Below are 26,560 nucleotides of genomic sequence, written 5' to 3'. Positions count from 1 at the left end.
ATACTTATTTTCCACCATAATTTGCAAATGAATTAATTAAAAATCCTACAATGTGATTTTCTGGATTTTCCCTCATTTGTCTGTCATAGTTGAAGTGTACCTATGATGAAAATTACAGGCCTCTCTCATCTTTTTAAGTGGGAGAACTTGCACAATTGGTGGCTGACTAAATACTTTTTAGCCCCACTGTACTAATTTGAGTGTCACAGATTTTTGTTTACAATGTTACCTCTACCCCTGAGTCCAGGTTGCAATGTAGGACAGCAGGTATGGGTGGATCTTATTGCTTTTCTGCTCTTGAGTAATGTTATTGTGGTGGCAGGTAGCCTAGTGGTTAGAGCGTTGGGCCAGTAACTAAAAGGTTGATAGATTGAATCACTGAGCTGAAAAGGTAAAAATCTGCCGTTCTGCCCCTGAACAAGGCAGTTAAACCACGGTTCCTAGGCCGTCATTATGAATAAGAATTTGTTCTCAACTGACTTGCCTAGTTAAATAAAGGTTAAATAAAACAAAATAAATTAAATTGTGTCCAGTGTGCTGGAGCATCTTTCTTATGATGACCACCTTGGAGGTGGGTCTATCCATTAAGTCAAACAAAACTAGTTTTAAGCTTTAAATCAAGAAATTAGAATAACATCAAAAATGAAAACATTGTACTGGATCCTTTTGCATTGTCGGAACTAGAAGCACAAGCATTTCGCTACACTCGCATTAACATCTGCTAACCATGTGTATGTGACAAATAAAAGTGGGGACCCTCAATAGCATTTCCCGCAAATCAACCTACTGACATAGCACTCTCTCTGAGGTGAACAACCTCCAGAAGTATATCAAAGCGAGCGCTCTCAGACTTCTCTATCAACCAAAAACGATTGCAATGTTTTCCATTGTAATGACAGGTAATACATCCTAAACAATAATTTTTTATGTCCATCAGTTACTGAGACTTCACCTACCACTCTCTCCAATAAGCTTATTCTCACAAGTGAATTCATTTATTCATGATTTGAAATCCCATACCAGGGTCATGGCTAGAACCAATATAGCATTTCTCAAACGAATGTCAAAAGGTGACTTTGTTATTGATGTTGCAAAGCCTTTTCCTAAACTTAACCTAAATTCTCCTAACCTGATGCGTAAGGTTCTATATTTCTACGAAAAGTAACAAAGCTGTATCCCATCTAGCATTGACCTAATAACAGATGAAACTCAAGAGACATATCAATCAACATGTCAGCTTTATTAAACAAATTGCATTCGGAAAGTATTCAGACCCCTTGACCTTTTCCACATTTTGTTATGTTACAGCCTTATTCAAACATTTATAAAATCGTTCCCCCCCCCCTCTTCAATACCCCATAATGACAAAGCAAAAACAGGTTTAGGGGGAGGGGTCTTGGGGGGGGGGGGGGGGGCAGTTTGTCCATTTAAATAAATTTTCAGCAGTCTTATGGCTTGGAGGTAGAAACTATTAAGGAGCCTTTTGGACCTAGACTTGGCGCTCAGTTGCGAAAGCAGAGAGAACAGTAGTCTGACCATTTTTGGGGCATTCCTCTGACACCGTCTAGTATATACAGTTGAAGTCGGAAGTTTACATACACCTTAACCAAATACATTTAAACTCATATTTTCACAATTACTGACATTTAATCCTAGTAAAAATTCCCTGTCCGGTCAGTTAGGATCACACATTTATTTTAAGAATGTGGAAAGTCAGAATAATAGTAGAGAGAATGATTTATTTCAGCTTTAATTTCTTTCATCACATTCCCAGTGGGTCAGAAGTTTACATACACTCAATTAGTATTTGATAGCATTGCCATTAAATTGTTTAACTTGGGTCAAATGTTTTGGGTAGCCTTCCACACGCTTCCCACAATAAGTTGGGTGAATTTTGGCCCATTCCTCCTGACAGAGCTGGTGTAACTGAGTCAGGTTTGTAGGCCTCCTTGCTCGCTCATGTTTTTTTAGTTATGCCCACAAATTTTCTATAGGATTGAGGTCAGGACTTTGTAATGGTCACTCCAATACCTCGACTTTGTTGTCCTTAAGCCATTTTGCCACAACTTTGGAAGTATGCTTGGGGTCATTGTCCATTTAGAAGACCCATTTGCGACCAAGCTTTAACTTCCTGACTGATGTCTTGAGATGTTGCTTCAATATATCCACATCATTTTCCTCCTCATGAAGCCATCTATTTTGAAGTGCACCAGTCCCTCCTGCAGCAAAGCACCACCACAACATGATGCTGCCACCCCCGTGCTTCACGGTTGGGATGGTGTTCTTCGGTTTTCAAGCCTCCCCCTTTTTCCTCCAAACATAACGATGGTCATTGTGGCCAAACAGTTATATTTTTGTTTCATCAGACCAGAGGACATTTCTCCAAAAAGTATGATCTTTGCCCCCATGTGCAGTTGCAAAGCGTAGTCTGACTTTTTTATGGCGGGTTTTGAGCAGTGGCTTCTACCTTGCTGATCGGCCTTTCGGGTTGTCGATATAGGACTAGTTTTCCTGTGAATATAGATACTTTTGTTTCCTCCAGCATCTTCACAAGGTCCTTTGCTGTTGTTCTAGCATTGATTTGCACTTTTCGCACCAAAGTGCATTCATCTCTACGGGACATAACATGTCTCCTACCTGAGCAGTATGACGGCTGCGTGGTCCCATGGTGTTTAAACTTGCGTACTATTGTTTGTACATATGAACGTGGTACCTTCAGCCGTTTGGAAATTGCTTGAAAGGATGAACAGCACTTGGGGAGGTCAATTTTTTTTCTGTGGTCTTTTGATTTTACCATGATGTCAAGCAAAGAGGCACTGAGTTTGAAGGTAGACCTTGAAATACATCCACAGGTACACCTCCAATTGACTCAAATGATGTCAATTAGCCTATCAGAAGCTTCTAAAGACATGACATTTTCTGAAAATTTACAAGCTGTTTAAAAGGCACAGTCAACTTAGTGTATGTAAACTTCTGACCCACTGGAATTGTGATACAGTGAATTATGATTGAAATAATCTGTCTGTAAACAATTGTTGGAAAAATTACTTGTGTCATGCACAAAGTAGATGTCCTAACCGACTTGCCAAAACTATAGTTTGTTAATTTGAAATTTGTGGCGTGGTTAAAAAATTATTTTTAATGACTCCAACCTAAGTGTATGTAAACTTCTGACTTCAATTCTTGGTCCTGGATGGCAGGAAGCTTGGCTCCTGTGATGTACTGGGCTGTACGCACTACCCTCTTGTAGAGTTACGCGCCTTATGGTCGGATGCCGAGCAGTTGCCATACCAGGCGTAAAACTTTGAGGATCTGGGGACCCATGCCAAATCTTTTCAGTCTCCAGAAGGGGAAAAGGCATTGTCGTGCCCTCCAAGACTTTCTTGGTGTGTTTGGACCATGATAGTTTGTTGGTGATGTGGACTCGAAGGACCTTGAAACTCTCAATCCCCTCCACTACAGCCCTGTTGATGTGAATGGGGGAGTGTTTGGCCCTCCTTTGCCTGTAGTCCACGATCATCTCCTTTGTCTTGCGTTGAGGGAGAGGTTTTTGTCCTGGCACCACACTGCCATGTATCTGACCACCAGGCGGTCTCCTTGATGTTGGTGATCAGGCCTACCACCGTTGTGTCATCAGAAAACTTAAGGTTTTGGTGTTGTGCTTGGCCAAGCAGTCGTGGGTGAACAGGAAGTACAGGAGGGGACTAAGCACGCACCCCTGAGGGGCAGATGTGTTGTTGCCTACCCTTACCACCTGGGGGCGGACTGTCAGGAAGTCCAGGATCTAGTTGCAGAGGGAGGTGTTTAGTCCCATGGTCCTTATTTTAGTGAGGAGCTTTGCGGGTACTATGGTGTTGAACACTGAGCTGTCGTCAATGAACAGCATTCTCACATAGGTGTTCCTTTTGTCCAGGTGGGAAAGGGCAGTGCGATTGAGATTGCATCATCTGTGGATCTGTTGGGGCGGTATGCGATTTGGAGTGGGTCTTGGGTTTCCAGGATAATGGTGTTGATGTGAGCCATGACCAGCCTTTCAAAGCACTTTATGGCTACCGACATGAGTGCTACGGGGCAGTAGTCATTTAGGCAGGTTACCTTCACTTTCTTGGGCACAGGTACTATTTTCGATCGGGTTCAAGTGCGTGTCACTCAGAGACTTGTCCCAAAGCCACTCCCGGTTGTTTGTTAGGGTCGTTGTCCTGTTGGAAGGTGAACCTTCGCCCCAGTCTGAGGTCCTGAGCACGTTTTCATCAAAGATCTCTCTGTACTTTACTCCATTAATCTGTACCTCGATCCTGACTGGTCTCCCAGTCCCTGCCATTAAAAAAATCCTGACAGCATGATGCTGCCACCACCATGCTTCACCGTAGGGAAGATGCCAGGTTTCCTCCAGACGTGACGCTTGGCATTCAGGCCAAAGAGTTCATTCTCGGTTTCATCAGACCAGATAATAATTTCTCATGGTCAGAGTCCTTTAGGTGCCTTTTGGCAAACTCCAAGCGGGCTGTCACGTGCCTTTTACTGAGGAGTAGCTTCCGTCTGGCCACTCTACCATAAAGTCCTGATTGGTGGAGTGCTGCAGAAATGGTTGTCCTTTCTGGAAGGTTATCCAATCTCCACAGAGGAACTCTAGAGCTGTGTCAGACTGACCATTGGGTTCTTGGTCACCTTCCTGACTAAGGCCTTTCTCCCCCGACTGCTTAGTTTGCCGGGCAGACAGCTCTAGGAAGAGTCTTGGTGGTTCCAAACTTCTTCCATTTTAAGAATAAATGGAGGCCACTGTGTTCTTGGGGACCTTCAATGCTCTAGAAATGTTTTAGTACCCTTCCCCAGATCTGTGCCTAGTCACAATCCTGTCTCGGAGCTCTACAGACAATTCCTTTGACCTCACTGCTTGTTTTTTTTCTCTGACATGCACTGTCAAATGTGGGACCTTATATAGACAGGCGTGTGTCTTTCCAAATCATGTCCAATCAATAGAATTTACCATAGGTGGACTCCAATCAAGTTGTAGAAACATCAAGGATGATCAATGGAAACAGGATGCACCTGAGCTCAATTTCGAGTCTCATAGCAAAGGGTCTGAATACGTATGTATGTAAATATAATAATATATGTATGTAAATGTAAAGATCTCTGTATTTTACAAACCTGTTTTTGTTTTGTCATTATGGGGTAGTGTGTGTGTAGATTGATCAGGGAAAAAAGTACTTTTATCAATTTTAGAATAAGGCTGTAACGTAACATACTTTCCAAATGCACATCATTGTTAACAACCCCTTGCCATGGGGGACATGGTAGCAGGACACAATGTAAATATACAGACTGAAAGTGTGGAGAGAGCTCGTCCATCAGCATGACTAGTTTTTGTATCCGAATGTGTAATTCTACCTAATTCGTTAGCTAGTCTGCTGAGTTTACATGTAACATGGTATTTAGCTTGCTATCTGTCAGTCAACCACAGCTGGGTGAATTTCTTCCAAGTACTGCGACGCTACTAGCTAGCTACTTTCTCACTTTGAATGCGGCCGGCAAACTGCTTCTCGGCCGGCCGGCGGTGGAAGTGATATGTTGACACATGAGAATTATTAGAATATGGCAAATATTAGTACATTCTTGCATTCTATCCATGCTGCCCGAGACACAGGTAGGTGGAAGGGCATACAGGCTGTCAACAATTTATTAAATGCACAATTTGCCTAAATGGTGTGACGTAATTACACCCAGCTGTTTTTAATTGACACAAGATTGTTAATTAGACACGCACCAATTATCAAATCTGTTTTCTATGCAAACTTTCTAAATGTCGACAAAAACAATTACTGGACAAGTGAGCTTCAACTTTATTTTTATGAAGTTGAAGCTCATTTACTGCATTTCTATACAATGTAAAAACTAATAGTATTTGGATTACAAAAACAAGCTACATTTACTCCAAACATTACGTTGGCTGCTGTAGCTTCATTCAACTCAAGTCGATAGGGGACTTAACATTCTACAAACGTCATAAAGCAATTAGCTGCTACGCACTAGCTCAGCACCGGGATTAAAAACTGTTTAGGTTCATGCTATGTCAAACAGCAGTTACCAAGTCATCTACAGCCATCTCCACCTCTGCACTGTTTTGAGAGATAAGTTTTGCTCTTCATTGCAGCTGCATCCATGTACTCTCCATAGTCCTAAAGCCAGCCAGGCATACAGCCTTCCCACCTGCTCCGAGGAGTCCACATGGTCTTAAAACATACTCTCTACTACCGCTAAACAGCCTGCCCTTCAGCATGGTCCTAAAGCAAGCCTCTAATAACACTAATCGCAGACCTGACAGCACTGTCAAACTTTTTAGAGTACCAGACGCACAGGGTAAATTGGAGATTCATGCGCTTAGACATTATGGATGACACCTGGTTCGGATCAGTCCTCTGAAAAGCTATTTACAGAACATAAATAACAGATTCATACTGATGAGTACAGAACTTATCAAATACATTTATGTTTTGTGGAATTAACAGACTGTCTATGTTTAATCCATTACATGTACAGTGTAGAATGGAGATAAGAAAAACATTGTAGATAATTAGCACATGCCCCCAAGTTTAGTCTCTATAGTAGAGGAACGCATTGTCACCTCTCAAACAGGACCAACCACTAGGGCCAGCTCACAAGTATTGGCTTTTTAGACACGGTTCCTAATCAACACTAAAAGCTAAATCATTTTTTGGGAAAAATAAATTAATAATTAAAAAAGAAAATTAAAACATTGCATCGACACAGACCACAAACTGGCTACACAAAGCTTAAGTAGGCTACTGCAAAGGGAATCTGAACACTGTTCACTAGAAGAGTCCGATGCTTCAGCCTATGTAAAGGTGCCTAATTGTATTTCTTTGCTGCATATACATCATTTCAGATTTTCGAAATTGATCTCAAATCTAGTACAAAGGCATTTTAGAAGCATTGCCTCTATAGCTAACACCGGACACTCATTCATTCTTCATCGCCCAGTCTTCTAAACTCCCGACTCCATTTAATGCCATGATGTTTACATTTATTTTTGATTATACTTTTGTAATGCTTTTTGTGACGTGGATCACAGTTAGTCTATCAGGTTGCGTGATCCTCAAAATGTTATGTGGAAAATACAACTAATGGGACACAGAATTAAATGTATATCACACTCACACAAATGCGACCAGTTCTTTTTCATATTTGCATTTAATTTCTTTCACTAACAAATGTGAGTGAACTGCTGGCACTTTAGAGCCCACTGAATGTCCATCTTATGTTCGCTAACTTTAGCTTGAAGCAATTAGTGTTTACCTTTCCACAACACAGAGTTGAAAAGGGATTTGTCCATGTGTTTACGTACAGCTGACAGTCGGCAAACCTGGCATCACAACAAACAGGAGGGGCAGACACGGGGTAGCTACGTCGAGTAATGATGTATTAATCTCCATGTCCGTTGACACAAACTCCGTACAAGTCTGTGTGTTGCAGCTCGAGAATCGTGATGTTAGATTTACTCAGTGGATTTATTTTTTATGAATTTTGTTTTTACAAAAAGGTACACATTTAAAAAATAATAATAATCTGACTGTATTAATTTCTGCGTACTTTTAACTTGGATCTCGTACCTGCATACATGGACAGAGAATTGCGTAGCTGGTACGCAAAATGCGTGTATGTTGGCAGGTCTGTAATCGCTTTTGCCTTTTCAATCTGGATTGGAATGATTTTAGTAGCTTATTTTAAATTGGTGTAGAGCTAGCTAGGGTATTACCAGTGCTATAACATTTGACACATCACCTTGAGTTAAACAAACATGATTTATTGTATTATTTTTAAAACACACGCCAGACCAGACCGATGCAAGGGTCGCATCCTGTCTGAGACTCATCACCTTTAAAGATTCTCTAAATCCTCCTGCCATGACCTCTGAACCCTTGGACAGAACCCTGGCCGAAACACACCGTCCTAGGAACCCTGGTGGAACAGAACACAGTCCACTAAACATACACAGTCCGTTCCTGAGAAGTGCACTACCGCGTCCCACGACAGCGTTTATGTAGATCCAGCTATACCCCTCCCATTGTCGTGGGACTTGGCTTCATTTTGCATAGTCTGCAATTTTTGTTATATTTTTTTAACTATGTAAAGGCATTGCAGTTCACCAGTCCCACTTGAAATATATTATTCTATATTCATGTATGCATTCAGGGTCATTACACATCGACTGTAGGTCTAAGGGAAATACATTAGAATCATGTTGTGCACCATGTAGGAAATAGTGTGCCATTTGAGATTTGAAGTGAATACCGACCTGTAGGAATGTCTCTCTCTGTTGTGCTGTGGTCTCTGTTGGTTTGTGGTGGGCTGGATGGTGACAGAGAGGATTGGGGCAGTATCATGATCTGTGGACAGCTGTACTGTGTTAATTGGGTTACTGGCAGGGTCCAGGATACCTGGTTCGAGAGAGTGATTTATCTCCATATATTCCTCTTCCTCTGGTTGGTCAGACAACACCTCACACACACCCTCAGGTTCACTCACACTCATGGACACCTCCATACTTGTGCCTTTCTGCAGCATATTCTTCTTCGCTCTGTAAGAAAGAGGGGAATGTTTTATCCTCTACACACACATACTTCATTCACAGATTTTACCCAGTCCTGAATGCTGAGAGATGACTCATTCTGACACGTTTCCACCACCTGTTGGACACAGTGAGAACAACCCTTGAATTTGTGTTTACATTTTGATATTCTTGATCCTCTTCACCTTGTCGAACATGAAGTCAGAAGGGTACTTATGGATCTTGATCACATGGTCTTTCCTCTGTTCTCTGGTTCTGAACTTCGAACCACACCCCTCCACTAGACACTGGTACTTGGGGGGGGGGGGGAAGAGAGAGTGAGAAACAGTGTGCATAGACTGGTCCAAGTCCAGGCCAGAGTGAGCAACATAGTGAGTGTGTGTGCACATGCGTTTGTGTGCATGTATGTTAGCTACCATGTCCTGCCTTTCAGCCAGAATGCTGAAAAGCGAGTCATGCCACTCCTGGATGTGGATGTCGAGCAGGCGAGCGGAGGGCAGCGACCTCTGGCAGGAAGAACACACGTGTCTGTGGAGCGTGTTATAGTGATGCTCATAGTCCTCCACAGTACTGAACACCTGGCTACAGCCAGATATATAACACCTGAACTCACACTGCCTGAGAGAAAAAAAAAGGAGGGGGGGAGGTGAAATACAGAAAAGTCAACATGAGGGTTATTCTAATGACTTCAACGCCAAATCTGGTAACCTAACTAAAAACTGTCTGAAGTACTATGTCAGTGTTTCTCCAGATATCACAGAACACAGTCTCATGATTCCCTCCACAATTTAACCTTGAACTAATTTAAACTGCTGATCTGTATTCTGGACACCATGGAACAGAAATAAAAAAGTAGTTGAAGTCAAAATATTATTTTGGTTCCATGTGAGAAGACAGAAGCTGAAGATCAGCTCTCTATCAATTAGGCCTAATGCCATTTAGCAGAAACTAGACACTGACAATACATGTATGTTTTGTGCCAGGAAGACATTGAAAAATCAAGACTGAGGAAGCCATCATATCTTGAATGTGACTTGTCTTAGCATCTTGAATTTGTGAATGTGACTGCATGCACCCAGAACACTGTGTTAAAGCTGTTACTTCAACCGTGCCTCTTGACTTTCTTAAAACTTTTTTTTAACTGACTCAAGTCTATCACCTGACTAAGTAAACTTATCTGAAAATACTGCTCTTTAACAGTCATCAGCTATTTGTAACATTATGCCACATACATAATTATTTATCATGCCCCACTGTATAACCCATGTGAATGGGTTATACTGTAAAATCTGTTGTTGATCACCATGGTGATGATAATATTGTTACCTGGCTGTAGGTGAGTCATGAGCTGGGCAGGTAGAGAGGTTCTGGAGGTACAGGTGTCTATGTATGTCCCCATCCTAACACACACACACACACACACACACACACACACACACCAGTATTTTCAGTTACACTGCTGTAGCTTCTCTGCATGTGACTATAACACTGCTTGTGGTGGTAATGATGGTGTATTACCACACTGTAATTTTTTGTTTTGTTTTAGTTATTATAAACATACATTTTATTACCCCGAACAGCCCATCTTATATAGCATATAATACAATTACTATGGTCACATAAGACAGATTGTTACCCTTCCCCTAACCTGAACTATTTTAGAGTTTAGCCTGGCTAAAGTTAGCCAGCTAGCCACCTAACTAGAATCTGAACATATCATACGTTTAGCAAATACTTAAAATATTGAACGTTTTGAAAATTCGTAACATAATGGGAATTTGTTACATATACGAAATGAGTGATGGGCATTAACAAATGAATACAATAGTACTTTAAATGGACAGAATAATATGAAACGCTCTTAAGACCTGGTTGCATTTCCTTATATGCGGTCATCAAAATGCTAAAGAGAACATTGGTGAATAGCACAGAACACATAGTCTACATTCAATTTTTCAGCAGTTATAGATTTAGCAGCAGCAGCTAGATTACCTCAAACAACTCGTGGTCCTTGTTGAGCAGTATTTGTTGTGGAATGAACGTTAACTTCGCCTCCCCGTCCTGTGATCTGAACGAACTGAAGAAACTCCCCGGTCTAAAGCCCACCTGCAATTTAGGAATTGCGTCGATTCGTAAATCAACCAAATCACTCGCTGTCAAAAGCTGTATCAATTCAGGCTGCAGCATTGTAGCTAGTTTGCGAAAGATGATTTTATGTCACTACCAAGTTCTCGGACATGACAAACTGATAAAGACAAAAGTGGGTTGTTTTGAACGTCATGGCAGTGTAAATGCCAAGGCACAGTTGCCGCGTTCAAAACAACTGGGAACTCGTAAAGTAGGAAGTCAAATAAAAAGAAAGAGGCCCGGTTGGAATTCGGAGTTGGATGACCGTACAAAATTATTTTTCCCAGACTGAGTTGTTTTTCCCGAGCTCCCAGTTGTTTTGAACGCACTGAAGTCGGAGCTTCACGAGTACCTCGTTCCCAGTTGTTCTGAACGCGGAAAGTGCCTCCGCGTCACAACGGCCATGACGTTCAAAACGTGCGACAGTTCAACCGTTACCTACTTAGTCTACAACAAACGTTCGTCGTTATCAGTTAGAAATTGACATAAAATATATTTAAAGGTCCGTGTACTTTTTGGCCAATTAGTATTTCATATTAGACATGATACAAAACGATCGTTCTTTGTTTATTTGATTTGAATCTGAAGTCAAACAACACGAACAATTTAGTTTTTGTTTAAATTAAAGGAAATATTAAATTACGAGAAACTGAATAATGGTTTGATTATTCAAATATATTGTTTTTAATTATAAGTTCTGGTTCAACCCATGCACCACACGTTTTGGCAAATTAATAGTTGTGACTTTCTAACTACACAAATTGTAAATGGGTTCTTCATGATTTTTATCTTACGTATTATGTAATCGAATAAACAGGTAAAGATTATTTAGGCCTATTGATTGTTTTTTTGTTTCTCATTCCAATGATGTCATCATTGACAGTCATTGTTGTGGCGAACAGATGTTGGAAGAAGAAGTAAAAGATTGCGGAAGCGGACGCTGATGTGGATCTTGAGTCTAATACCGGTGTAATCAAAGAGAATTGTAATATTGTCTAAAAGAATGGGAAATGGAGCAAAGTAGCGTACAATGCTGAGAATGTCCCTTCTTACCAAAATTGAAGAATCCATTTGAGATATCCAAACTGGTGGAGAGTCCTGGGTAAAGTGAAGGCTATGAGGGTCACGAGAGGCAGGCTTGTTTAGATATTTTGTACTTCTGAGGATCAGAAGGAACGTGTGTTGCATCTTACCCAATTTGAGAAGTTTGACATGTCGTGTGTGTCTCTTCAGAACAGGGCCCACTCAAGGGGGGTAATATCTGGAGTCTCGAGGGAAGTCGATGTTGCAGAGATAATAAATATTCCTGGAATGATTGATGCATATAAGGTGAATCATGTGGTGAATGAAGAAAAAGTGAAAAGTATCTGTTCTTTAGTTTTTTGATGTTGAGTCTCTCCCTTCTCAAGTGCAGTTGGGGTATATAAACTGCAGCATCAGATCATTTATCCCAAAAACAATGCAGTGTGATCACTAAAGCTTTTGGACATGTTTCAAGTGTTTGCAGAAGGGAGAAGCCAAGATGTACAAGTTGTGGAAGGGATCATATTAAAAGTGATGAAAATGTGACATGTTGCAATGGTGGTGGGAACCATGAAGCCACGTCTTTGGAATACCCGACAAAGGTGTAAGACAATGAGGTGGCCAAAGTCAGGGCTGTCCAGAGAATTTCATATGCAGCAACTGTTAAAAGGGTTGAGGGTTCGAATGGTGCTCCTGAAGAGTCCATGGTGAATAGGCCTTCACTGCAGGACCCAGATATTTTAAAGGTTAAGAAGGTGGACTTTGTGGCCTTTATAGCGATGGTGATTAATGGCACTGCCAAGGTGGAGAGAAAGTCCCAGAAAATAGATATCATTATGGATGCAGCTCCTGGGACTGAAAGACTTCTCAGTGGAGGAGTTGAAATAGAGTATTGTCACAAGCCATTACCACCCTCTCAGGCCCTGGCCTAGAGCCTGAGATATGGAGTTTTGAAGAGGGAGTTGGTTTTGTACAATTTTTACTTGAATGGATTAAATTAGTTTTCCCTGTCACCTATGGATTTTCTTTTTTTCAACCCCTTCCAGTTGGTGGAGGTTTTTGGGTTATAATACACCATTTACATTTTAGTCATTTAGCAGACAGTAGCAACTAGGGCAAAGTACCTTGTTCAAGGGCACATCAGTAGATTTTTCACCTATTCAGCTCTGGGAATTGAACCAGTGACCTTTTGCTTACTGGCCCAACACCTGCTGCCATAAAACCCACAGCATAACTTTTTGTAGTGGGTCATATGACCAGTCCAAATTTGCCTAGGTCAGTGAGACAGCCACTTCCACAACCTTAAGCACTTTAACCTTTAGTCTTGTGGATAGGCTCAATAACATGCAACTCATCACCACAAGCTAGTGCCTACGAGCTTAGACAACAATCAATAGATTTTACAGGAAAGCATGAATGTCATTCGATATTCAATTATAGAGGTATTATTTACCATGGGCAGGCAAGCCGGGGGCAGATAAAATTTGTGCCAATGACCAATGATCTACACAGTGGTCATAACCAATGGTGAACAGTTTCTAGTTGTCAATTTCAGGATCTGGATATTTCTGATGAGCCTATCAACTTACATCAATAATTAGGTATGATATAAAAACGTAGCTCTTTCAACAGACCTATGAGATGATGTGTCCTTTGAAACTCTCAGATGGGCAGCTTTAGTGTTTAAGACCTGACCCGTCCGGTCTCTCCTGGACTGCATCACCTTAGGTGACATTCCCGGGGAAAAGTGCCTCACAGTTCAACAGCCAAGTTGGCAATGCTATTAAGCTATGATTTACAACGTTTATTTGTCCAAATACGTAGGCTACTATGCCTTTACAATGCAGGGGCGCAGAGCAGCTCGCCATATAGCTTGATGGGAGGCATCAGATAAATTACATCCCAGCAATTTCACACATTGTTATTTATGCAGTATCCTAGCCTTGATTGTCAGGGAAATGTTCTGTATAAGTATAGGCTACTTTGACTGGACAATTAGCCTACGATACAAAAAAGCTACTATTGAATAGACCTAAAGTATAGTCTATCCATTTAGCGAAATTAATGATTGAAGACAGGATTTATGCAGTATTCCATGGTGTCCATCTCTATACCAGTGGTGTCAGTCAAGCTTGAGGCAGGACTCAAATGCTACTTGGAAATATCACATTTACATAAGTATTCAGGCCCTTTACTCAGTACTTTATTGAAGTACCTTTGGTAGCAACTACAGCCTCGAGTCCTCTTTGGTATGACGCTACAAGTTGGCACACCTGTATTTGGGGAGTTTCTCCCATTCTTCTCTGCAGCGCTCCCCAGTTTTCCTCCAAACATAACAATGGTCATTATGGCCAAACAGTCCTATTTTTGTTTCATCACACCAGAGGACATTTCTCCAAAAGTACAATCTTTGTCCCCATGTGCAGTTGCCAACCATAGTCTGGCTTTTTATAGAGGGTTTGGAGCAGTGGCTTCTTCCAAGTTGAGTGGCCTTTCAGGTTATGTCGATGTAGCACTCGTTTTACTGTGGATATACAGTGCCTTGCGAAAGTATTCGGCCCCCTTGAACTTTGCGACCTTTTGCCACATTTCAGGCTTCAAACATAAAGATATAAAACTGTATTTTTTGTGTGAAGAATCAACAACAAGTGGGACACAATAATGAAGTGGAACGACATTTATTGGATATTTCAAACTTTTTTAACAAATCAAAAACTGAAAAATTGGGCGTGCAAAATTATTCAGCCCCTTTACTTTCAGTGCAGCAAACTCTCTCCAGAAGTTCAGTGAGGATCTCTGAATGATCCAATGTTGACCTAAATGACTAATGATGATAAATACAATCCACCTGTGTGTAATCAAGTCTCCGTATAAATGCACCTGCACTGTGATAGTCTCAGAGGTCCGTTAAAAGCGCAGAGAGCATCATGAAGAACAAGGAACACACCAGGCAGGTCCGAGATACTGTTGTGAAGAAGTTTAAAGCCGGATTTGGATACAAAAAGATTTCCCAAGCTTTAAACATCCCAAGGAGCACTGTGCAAGCGATAATATTGAAATGGAAAGAGTATCAGGCCACTGCAAATCTACCAAGACCTGGCCGTCCCTCTAAACTTTCAGCTCATAAAAGGAGAAGACTGATCAGATATGCAGCCAAGAGGCCCATGATCACTCTGGATGAACTGCAGAGATCTACAGCTGACGTGGGAGACTCTGTCCATAGGACAACAATCAGTCGTATATTGCACAAATCTGGCCTTTATGGAAGAGTGGCAAGAAGAAAGCCATTTCTTAAAGATATCCATAAAAAGTGTCGTTTAAAGTTTGCCACAAGCCACCTGGGAGACACACCAAACATGTGGAAGAAGGTGCTCTGGTCAGATGAAACCAAAATTGAACTTTTTGGCAACAATGCAAAACGTTATGTTTGGCGTAAAAGCAACACAGCTGAACACACCATCCCCACTGTCAAACATGGTGGTGGCAGCATCATGGTTTGGGCCTGCTTTTCTTCAGCAGGGACAGGGAAGATGGTTAAAATTGATGGGAAGATGGATGGAGCCAAATACAGGACCATTCTGGAAGAAAACCTGATGGAGTCTGCAAAAGACCTGAGACTGGGACGGAGATTTGTCTTCCAACAAGACAATGATCCAAAACATAAAGCAAAATCTACAATGGAATGGTTCAAAAATAAACATATCCAGGTGTTAGAATGGCCAAGTCAAAGTCCAGACCTGAATCCAATCAAGAATCTGTGGGAAAAACTGAAAACTGCTGTTCACAAATGCTCTCCATCCAACCTCACTGAGCTCGAGCTGTTTTGCAAGGAGGAATGGGAAAAAATGTCAGTCTCTCGATGTGCAAAACTGATAGAGACATGCCCCAAGCGACTTACAGCTGTAATCGCAGCAAAAGGTGGCGCTACAAAGTATTAACTTAAGGGGGCTGAATAATTTTGCACGCCCAATTTTTCAGTTTTTGATTTGTTAAAAAAGTTTGAAATATCCAATAAATGTCGTTCCACTTCATGATTGTGTCCCACTTGTTGTTGATTCTTCACAAAAAAATACAGTTTTATATCTTTATGTTTGAAGCCTGAAATGTGGCAAAAGGTCGCAAAGTTCAAGGGGGCCGAATACTTTCGCAAGGCACTGTATGTGTTGACTGAATATAATCAAAGGATGTCTGCTAAATAATCAAGTTGATGGCGCAGTCATATAGCCCCCGCACCTACATAAAGCTGAGTGACTCAGCTTTGGATCAAAATAAATAAGTACCAACATTCTTTCTGATACTCTTTAATAAAGACATTTTTTGGTTATTTTCATAGTCCATTATGGGTTATTTGCAGGACAATAGACTCTTTCCAACACCTCTCTGTATTTTGATACTTTGTGCAAGGCAATTGATCAGCGTTAAACACTTTGAAATCATCTCCACAATATCACTATGGTTTTAAACAAGCCATAGAAAGTTGCTTGCAATTTCAGTTTAGTCCACCAGAAAAGACAGAACAAATAATATAACAAATATTGTGGTTAAACTCAAATAAATATACTAATTGGTTAAAACAAAACATTGGCTGTACTAGATTTTCCGTTCATCCTGAAGGCCCTAATCTGCTCACTTAAATTAATAGAGATCCTGGTCATGTTGCTACAGTATGCTGTTACAGCATAATCAATGTGAGGACAATCGGCGATCTGCTGTATACTTATGGCCTATTGTAAGCTGAAAGTCACACCTTACCAGTACTCCTCGAGCCGTTTATCTTTAAAAAATGACATTGCAACCAAAGAGAAGAGACGAAATTGACATTGTTTTCATCAAGCCAGCTTCTTTCTATGGTGCTACCCATTCCAGGGTTAGGACCGTAACCACCAGAGGACTTGAAAATGAGCCGGAGCTGAGAGGATCACCAAAACTAAAAGTATTTTGGTTTCAGTGCATTTTCTTTAAAAAAAAAAGATCAATTTGTAGCCTTACTGTGTAATAAAATTGATAGTTAAATAAAGGTGAAATAAAAAATGATTGCGTACTAAAAACGTGAATGTGTTTTTGCAGATCATACAACCAACCATCCGTGGAGATCAGTGGACAAAGGGCTGGACAATGGGCCGCACCGAAAAAACGCATGGTTCCCATAAAAAGCTGTTAGTTTTGCTGGATTCTTAAAATGTGTTTCTGTACGCAGCATTTGTGTGTTGGAGTCACTTTTAATTCTTAGTTGATCTACCGTTTCTATCATAGGCCACTAATCGATGGTGGCTCAGGGCGGTACCATTCTGCTCATCTGATGAAGGTGCACATGTATCAGATTCAAACTTTGAAGACCGAGATCGAGTCATTGAAGGCAGACCAGCAGAAAGAGAAACATTATCTGAGGGCAGAGATACGAGGGACAGCTGATGCATTGGTCCAGAGCCAGGCAGTATTGGCAGAGTGTCACTCGTCATCGACAGAGAGTCTGGCGGCATTGGCGGAGAGTCAGGCGGAGAATGACGCGTTGAAGAGGGCGATTAAGGAGATGGAGTCACAATCCATTAAATGCTTTATTCAAATGTTTAAAGTGCATGTGGGCAACCTCATACAACCGCAAAATGTCAGATAAACCATATACTGTACAGTTCTGTATTTCTTCATCAGCATCTTTATGCTTTCGTTAATGAAAAAATACTCTTTCAAAAAGCAAATGTTTATTTCGTTATGGATCCATAACAAATTATTTTATGGGATTAAATATCACTGAATGACAGATTGGAACAAAGTAGGCTAATGAAGGTAAACAAAGTGCTTACTGGAAAATACTCTTTAAATATTAATGGAAGAGACCGCATTCAGAGGTCAAGATATAGCGCTACTCTGAGACAAGCATGGGGACTGGTCTTGATAAATCAACAAGATTTTTATTTTCACTGTATCTCCGTGTGGGTATTGGTTAGACTACAATTAGGCTGTGGAAATGTTAGGATTATTTTGCTCTTACTGTAGTACTGTAGCCTACTCCCGACCTGTCACATTGTACAGCTCCATTATGTTCTATTAGCAGGACAACAGACTATTGCCAAGAAGGAGGGTATCGTCAAATGTATTTCTTAGTTAAGTTGGCTGTATCACAACCGGTGTAGGCCGTCATTGTAAATAAGAATTTGTTCTTAACTGACTTGCCTTGTTAAAAAAGGTCACGTTGTACAGGGTTTCATTTTTTAGAATTAGAAACACCATAATGTGATTCACGTTAATTAATCGTAATTTCTAAAAAACAATCGCATATAATATGTTTTTATAAGGTTTTATGAGGTGACAGTGTACTTTTGGTTTATCTTCCTCTAAAAACAGAAATAAATCATTCTAAATAATAAACTGGCTTTATTTACAAATTAGTAAGAATGTCTCACCTCATGTTCAATAATGGCCTTTTTCTCGCTCACTTTTGGTAATTTGAAAACAAAACAATCTCCAAAATATCGTTATTTTTTAAATAAGCCATAGAAATTTGGTTGCAATTTCAGTTTAATCCACCAGAAAAGACTGACTAAATAATACAACAAACATTGTGGTTAAATTCAAATATACTAATTGATAAAAAAAAACGTTATCAATTGGAATATTTTAACATGTGGAAGGGAGGAAAAGTATTATTAACTCTTACTTCTACCCCCTCCTTTTTCGAACATTCTGTTAAAAATCGCGCAACTTTTCAGCGTCCTGCTACTCATGCCAGGAATATAGTATATGCATATGATTAGTATGTGTGGATAGAAAACACTCTGAAGTTTATAAAACTGGTTAAATCACGGCTGTGACTATAACAGATCATGTGTTTCATTGAAAAACGCAAGAAAAACTGCTCTCTGAAAGCTAAAAATAATTTCCATAAGTCACTTCCACGAGTTGTTAAAAGAGAACTTTAATATCGACCTGCCTGCCTGCAATTCATACAAATTCCACACGATGTCGCCATTGTCGTCATTTTCAATTGAATTAATTGTTGGAAAATCCATCTATCTGGCATCCATTTTCCCAGTCTTCACCCGGATGTTGTTGATGAAGACATTAGCAGCCATTGATTTGCAAGCGAAGACCTATTGAAAATACATCGCCCTGTAATCATTTTGATAGATTATAAACGTTTACTAATACCTAAAGTTGGATTACAAAAGGATTTCGAAGTGTTTTGTGAAAGTTTATCGTCGACTTTTTTAATTTTAAAAATTACGCAGCGTTTAAAAACGATGTTTTTTTCTGAATGACACAGCTTCCATACAAAGCTATTTTGGGTATATATGGACCGATTTAAACGAAAAAAAAGACCCAATAGTGATGTTTATGGGGCATATAGGAGTGCCAAGAAAGAAGCTCGTCAAAGGTAATGAATGTTTTATATTTTATTTCTGCGTTTTGGGTAGCGCCGGCTACCGCAAAATCTGTTGTTTACGTGTCGTGCTGGCATTTTGGGGGGTGCATGCTATCAGATAATAGCTTCTCATGCTTTCGCCGAAAAGCATTTTAAAAATCTGACTTGCTGGCTAGGTTCACAACGAGTGTAGCTTTAATTCAATACCCTGCTTGTGAATTTTGATAAAGGATTGAGTTGTAACGAGTACATTTAGCATTTAGCGTAGCGCATTTGCATTTCCAGGTGCATACTTGAGACGTCTGCGTCTCAAGTATGGTCAAGATTAACCATGTTTTTCACAAGCCTAGCAGGCTGTGAATTCTGCAAACAAATGTTTCTAGGACAATATATATTGGTGATGGCTCCCGAGTGGCGCAGGCACTGCATCTCAGTGCAAGAGGCATCAGTACAGTCCCTGGTTCGAATCCAGGCTGTATCCCATCCGACCGTGTTTGGGCGTCCCATTGGGTGATGCACAATTGGCCCAGCGTCGTCCAGTTTAGGGGAGAGTTTACCCGGCCAGGATGTCCAAAAAATGGTTGGTTTCTCTCCCTCTAAAAACAGAAATATTTTGGCCTTTATGAATGTTATTTTGGCCTTTTATTCAGATTACAATCGTTCACTTTAGGTTATTTGAAAACAAAATAATGTCAAATGTCATTATTTAAAAAATATATAGCAATGGATGTTATAATGGCGCCGATGGAGATGGCAACATCGCGACTAGCTTTTAATCCACCTGGCGTGTCAGATTTCAAAAAAGCTTTTCAGCGAAAGCATACCAAGCGTTTATGTAAGAACATCTCTCTCAGCAGACAAAACATTACAAACAGCTAGCAGCAAAGTAGATTGGTCACTAAAGTCAGAAAAGCAATAAAATTAATCGCTTACTTTTGATGATCTTCGGATGTTTGCACTAACGAGACTCCCAGTTACACAATAAATGTTCCTTTTGTTCCATAAAGATTATTTTTATATCCAAAATACCTCCATTTGGTTGACGTGTTATGTTCAGAAATCCACAGGCTCGAGCGGTCACGACGGGGCAGATGAAAATTCCAAATAGTATCCGTAAAGTTTGTAGAAACATGTCAAATGTTTTTTTACAATCAATCCTCAGGTTGTTTTTACAATATAAAATCGATAATATTTCAACCGGACTGTAGCTTCTTCAATAGGAGAGAGAGATGGCACCCAGCCATCCAATGATGCGATGTGATCTTTCTCGCTTATTTTTCAAAATAAAAGCCTGAAACTATGTCTAAAGACGGTTCACACCATGTGGAAGCCATAGGAAAAGGAATCTGGTTGATATCCCTTTAAATGGAGGGAAGACATGCAATGGAACAGAGAGGTTTCAGGAAAAACAGCACTTCCTTGTTGGATTTTCCTCAGGTTTTCGCCTGCAATATCAGTTCTGTTATACTCACAGACAATATTTTGACAGTTTTGAGTGAGTGCTACGAAGCGATACTGCCTTTTACTGAGGAGTGGCTTTCATCTGGCCTGATTGGTGGAGTGTTGCATCTACACAGAGGTACTCTAGAGCTCTGTCAGAGCTTTAAAAATGTGTAATACATTTGCACGAAAAAAATATTTTTGCTTTGTCGTTATGGGGTATTGTGTGTAGATTATCCTTTTTATAATAAGGCTTTAACGTAACAAAATGTGGAAAAAGTCCAGGGGTGTGAATATTTTCTGTAGGCACTGTAAATAAAGGACTCCTTTCCAAAATGAAGCAAAATTATTTTTCAATTGTTTCCTCCGAACAATACCATCATTTTTTTCCGTTCTGATCAGCAAAATATAGTTCTGAACCAATTCGAACCCCGAAAAAGTACAGATATATATAATTCCTTTCTGTTTCTTTTTAAACCTCTGAAATCAGCAAAACAAATGTACATCTAGCTCGACATTAAATTACTTCACCAATCAGTGCGGCTAGAGCAGTTTGCTATGGAGCAGGTAAGCGATTTAATCTCTATAGGAAAGTCGTTAAGAGCAAATTGTATTTTGCCTTAACAACATGGTTTAATCATAATAAAAGACAAACAAGCACACACACTGTGCTGCCAATCACAGTGTATGGCGCGAGGTGCAACAGAAATTTTGCGGGTGAGGAAAGAGCGAGATAGGCTGGAGGAAGCTTGCCTTGAAGCGCTGGTCATCTTATGACATGCATTGTCTAAATTAGGCCCACAGAATTATACAGTACCTACGGAGGAGTGGCTTCTATGGAGGATCTTTAAACTTCAGAGTTGGTTTAACATTGAACCAGAGCAAATGCTAAGTAGCTAGCTAGCTAATAAGCTTGTGTGTGCAGAAAAAAACATCTTACCTTTTTGTAGTTAATAAATCCAATGTGAAACGTGATAGCTATAGTATCCTTAACTAGCGTTAAAAAGGTGAATCCAATCTTCTCTAATTAAACATCTCTCCCTAATTTATAAACCACGCTTGTAACGTTGTCAGTAGGCTTCAGAGGGGGAGGGGCAGGTAGTCTACACACACAAGCACTGGCACTTGGAGTCAAATATTGATATAATATCGTCCAAAAATAGTATCATGATATGTAAGTGTATGTCCCCCGCCATCACTAGGGGAAACAAATATTTTTTTAAATGTTTCTAAATACGAGATTCATAGGCAAATAAGGCACATCTCTCCTTCCATGGGCAATGTGGATCATGGCTGGATAGGCTGCGCTTCCGCTCTCAAAATCCATGGTCTTAAAACTTCCCATTAGCGCTGCATGAAATTGTCACTTTTGCATTTGTTTGTAAGGACATACTTCAAATATTGCCATTCCTCCCAACTCAGCGAGCTGATGTTAGACGATAAATTGACAAACCTGGCGTTTGGGCTGAAAAATGCCAGTGTGCCAGTTTTTACATGATGAAATTGCAAACGAATGTCTCCTAAAGTTGATTCAGCTGTGAGATCGGGGCACCACCAGGCAGCTCAGGAATGGCAGCAGGCAGGTGTGAGTGCATCTGCACGCACACTGAGGCAAAGACTTTTGGAGGATGGCCTGGGTGTCAAGAAGGGCAGCAAAGAAGCCACTTCTCTCCATGAAAAACATCAGGGACAGACTGATATTCTGCAAAAGGTACAGGGATTGGACTGCTGAGGACTGGGGTAAAGTCATTTTCTCTGATGAATCCCCTTTCAGATTGTTTGGGGCATCTGGAAAAAAGCTTGTCCGGAGAAGACAAGGTGAGCGCTACCATCAGTCCTGTGTCATGCCAACAGTAAAGCATCCTGAGACCATTTGTGTGTGGGGTTGCTTCTCAGCCAAGGGAGTGGGCTCACTCACAATTTTGCCTAAGAACACAGCCATGAATAAAGAATGGTACCAGCACATCCTCCGAGAGCAACTTCTCCCAACCATCCAGGAACAGTTTGGTGACGAACAATGCCGTTTCCAGCATGATGGAGCACCTTGCCATAAAGGCAAAAGTGATAACTAAGTGGCTCGGGGAACAAAACATCGATATTTTTGGTCCATGGCCAGGATACTCCCCAGACCTGAATCCCATTGGGAACTTGTGGTCAATCATCAAGAGGCGGGTGGACAAACAAAAACCCACAAATTCTGACAAACTTCAAGCATTGATAATGCAAGAATGGGCTGGCATCAGTCAAGATGTGGCCCAGAAGTTAATTGTCAGCATGCCAGGGCAGATTGCAGAGGTCTTGAAAAAGAAGGGTCAACACTGCGAATATTGACCCTTTGCATCAAGTTTATGTAATTGTCAATAAAAGCCTTTGACCGTTATGAAATGCTTGTAATTATACTTCAGTATTCCATAGTAACATCAAACAAATATCTAAAGACACTGAAGCAGCAAACTTTATGGAAATGAATATTTGTGTCATTCTCAAAACTTTTGCCCACGACTATATATAGAACTTTGTTTCTATTGAACATGCCATACAAATAAAGGCATTTTAATTAATTATATGAAGAGTACCTTCTGACAAAGAGTACCTTTTACCAAAGAGTACCTTCTGTCTACCAAAATGTACTATTGTGTACCTTAGTAGCGCTTACCTTCCTACTTTTTCAATTTGCTCAGCATATGTGGGAACTTCAAGACTGTTGGAAAAGCATTCCAGGTGAAGCTGGTTGAGAGAATTCCAAGTGTGTGCAAAGCTGTCATCAAGGCAAAGGGTGGGTACTTTGAAGTAAATAAAAATGTAGGTGTGTCCAATCTTTTGACTAGTACTGTTAATATGTTTTTAATAAACCAAAAAAGAATTTGGATGTACACTTATATGACCAAAAATATGTGTACAACTGCTGGGTATTAATATGGAGCTCGATTTTATACACCTGTCAGCAACTGGTGTGGCTGAAATGGACATATCCACAAATGTTTGTGTATATATAGTGTAGCAGTGACCTTTCTATTTTAATAGAATAAAAAAATTGTCTTAATCATGCACATTTGTTTGTCAACATTTCCAACTTTTCTAGACCTGCTGCTGGGTATAAATGCATGCATATCATTTATAGTAATGAGGAAAGCAGCCTCTATCCTAGCATAGTCCCAGCTCAGTTTGTGCGGTCTGGCCAACTCCTACGGCCATTGTCACGCAAATGACCATAGGAATTGGGAAGACGGGCTAAACAGATCTGGAACCAGGCTCTCTTCCCATCCATAATGATTTCTTAGCTGTCAGCACTGCTCCTCTTCTGAAGACACTGACAGGGAAATAAAACAATGCCTTACTTCACACTGTGGTTCTCAATGACAACATTTAAAAATAGACAATTGTTTCCCTGCTTGGGTTTGTTTGTTACACAGGATGCACTCTTTTGTGTTTGATTTGTGAAGGTATACAGGACTTGTATTTCTTTGTCTGGGCAAGATTCTAGCAGTATTATTATTGCAAAATCTGATGCCAACTTATTTTTTTTCCTTTCCTGTTATGTATCACCTTAGACCTTAAAATACATCATACCCCATTTCACTCCATGTTAAGCAGCAATGGAGTTAACAATTAAATGCAGCAAAGATTTACTGTATATCTTTGATAAAAAAATCTTTGCTGCATTTAATCATTAAAACCTCCATGGAGTGAAATGGGGTATGATGTTTTTTAAATTGGTTTGATGACCAGTATGATTTCTTCAGTGATTAGTGCAATGCTATTTAAATGTAAGAAATTGCATGCTTATTCCTCATCATGCCTCTCGATGCCTATGATCAGTGTCGAAGGTGACTATCTCTGATGGGTGGGTTATTTTCTACAGTTTCTCTCATGCACATCACATCTTTTTCTCGCATCTGCCATTTCTGCTTTATGCCTGCTACTTTTCGGTGTGTATTATAAATCATACAGGACATTATGGCTAACATTTTCCGTCCCCAATAAAGAGCGCTTTCATCAAGTTGTTTGGTTGTTATTGCTGAATGAAATTGTGGGATTATGGACAAAATACATTCAAAAGGTTTAATTCGGTTTTTATTACAAAAGTTTTGGACATATACTATTACATTTAGATTCAAAAGTACTAAAACAAACCATTTATATTTTGCCATGACTGAGTGGACTGCACATTCCATTTATTCATAATCTCCTTTAAAATGCACTATTCTTATGTTTTTAAGAACTATTGGCGGGACCTGAGTATCTGATATAACAAGTGTCAACTTCTAACACACAAGTGACTTTGGACGGGATTCAATCCAAAACCACGCTAAAGCACGCTTGACATTTAAATATTTTCTCCAATTGAGCCGACATCTGCGAACACAGTAAGTGCCTGTAAAATACACATTGTCTTCAAACGCGACCGGATTGGTTCCTGGTCTTTGCAACTTCAGGAAAATAAAATCTAAGCATTGCATGACCCTGCTCAACAGATCTTGTCAGCCCAGTCCATACACAATAAAAAACTGACTTCATAAAGACTCCACTGGTAATTTGTGGTTTGGGAGAAAAACATGACAGTTTCAATATACAGTATAAGGTAAGGGCCAAGGCTCTTGTGATGGTTTGCAGAATAAAGATGTTTAAATTCCCTTCATGTAAACATAAACCCACACTTATGAAAGAGGCATTGTGGTATATAAAAATAAAATGGTGCTTTCACTACACCCAATCCACCATAACTTCTCAAAATAAATACTATGAAATTATGGATATAACCGCTTTCTTTAATACTTGTTTGGGGTTGACAGTAGATGTATAACTTTATGAAGTACTCTTTAAAACATTTTTACTCAACACAGTTAAGTTAATATGGAGTTGGTCCCCCCTTTGATGCTATAACAGCCTCCACTCTTCTGGGAAGGCTTTCCACTAGATGTTGGAACATTGATCCAGGGACTTACTTCCATTCAGCCATAAGAGAATTAGTGAGGTCGGGCACTGATGTTGGGCGACAGTCGGCGTTCAAATTCATCCTAAGGTGTTCAATTGGGGTTGAGGTCAGGGCTCTGTTCAGGCCAGTCAAGCTTTTCCACACCGATCTTGACCTTGCTTTGTCCACAAGGGGCATTGTTATGCTGAAACAGGAAAGGGCCTTCCTCGAACTGTTGCCACAATGTTGGAAGCACAGAATCATCTAGAATGTCATTGGCTATAGCGTTAAGATTTCACTTCACTGGAATTAAGGGGCCTAGCCCGAACCATGAAAAACAGCCCCAGACTATTCCTCCTCCACCAAACTTCACAGTTGGCACTATGCAATCGGGCAGGTAGAGTTCTCTTGGCATCCGCCAAACCCAGATTAGTCTGTCGGACTGCCAGATGTTGAAACGTGATTTATCACTCCAGGGAACGTGTTTCCACTGCTCCAGAGTCCATTGGCGTCGAGCTTTACACCACGCCAGTTGATGCTCAGCATTGCACATGGTGATCCTAGGCTCGTGTGTGGCTGCTCGGCCATGGAAACCCATTTCATGACCCATTCAGCTCTCGACGAACCGATCTTGTGCTGTGGCAGTTTGGAACTCGGCAGTGAGTGTTGCAACTGAGGACAGACGATTTTTATGCGTTACATGCTTCGGCACTCGGAGGTCCCATTCTGTGAACTTCTGTGACCTACCAATTAGCAACTGAGCCATTGTTGCTCCTAGACTTTTCCACCTTACAATAACAGCACTTACAGTTGACCGGGCAGCTCTAGCAGGGCAGATATTTGATGAATTGACTTGATGGTGCCACGTTGAAAGTCACTGAGCTATTCAATGCGGGCCATTCTACTGCCAATGTTTGTCTATGGAGATCTCATGGCTGTGTGCTCGATTTAATACGCCTTTCAGCAATGGGTGTGTCGGAAATAGTCGAATCCACTATTTTGAAGGGATGTCCACCTACTTTTGGCTATGTAATGTAAATGGTCCAGAGGCAATAGAATGACAGATTGATTGATTAACCATGTTACTGTATAAGCAGACCTGGGA

The 26,560-nt window shown here is 40.5% G+C and overlaps 1 protein-coding gene across 3 annotated transcripts; it reads right to left on the bottom strand.

Moving 5' to 3' along the window:
- Nucleotides 1–7,809: 7,809 nt before the first annotated feature.
- On the bottom strand, nt 7,810–11,137 carry LOC139381658 (zinc finger protein 511). Of its 3 annotated transcripts, XM_071125342.1 has the most exons (7): nt 10,583–11,101; nt 9,917–9,990; nt 9,007–9,208; nt 8,750–8,883; nt 8,460–8,599; nt 8,318–8,370; nt 7,810–7,980 (listed from the first exon to the last, which is right to left on the bottom strand). In XM_071125342.1, exons 1-7 carry the CDS (start codon nt 10,775–10,777, stop codon nt 7,972–7,974), a joined length of 807 nt encoding a protein of 268 aa, XP_070981443.1. In that variant the 5' UTR covers nt 10,778–11,101; the 3' UTR covers nt 7,810–7,971. The 3 variants fall into 3 exon arrangements, with proteins under 3 accessions (XP_070981443.1, XP_070981441.1, XP_070981442.1); XM_071125340.1 differs by having other exon boundaries at nt 8,318–8,599; nt 10,583–11,137; XM_071125341.1 differs by having other exon boundaries at nt 8,318–8,599; nt 8,750–8,877; nt 10,583–10,984.
- Between the last annotated feature and the right edge of the window lie 15,423 nt (nt 11,138–26,560).

This window comes from Oncorhynchus clarkii, chromosome 23 (genome assembly GCF_045791955.1).
Source record: "Oncorhynchus clarkii lewisi isolate Uvic-CL-2024 chromosome 23, UVic_Ocla_1.0, whole genome shotgun sequence".
In the NCBI taxonomy this organism is placed as follows: Eukaryota; Metazoa; Chordata; class Actinopteri; order Salmoniformes; family Salmonidae; genus Oncorhynchus; species Oncorhynchus clarkii.
The sequence above is the reverse complement of the archived record's forward strand: the minus strand, read 5'-3'. Positions and strand labels throughout refer to the sequence as shown.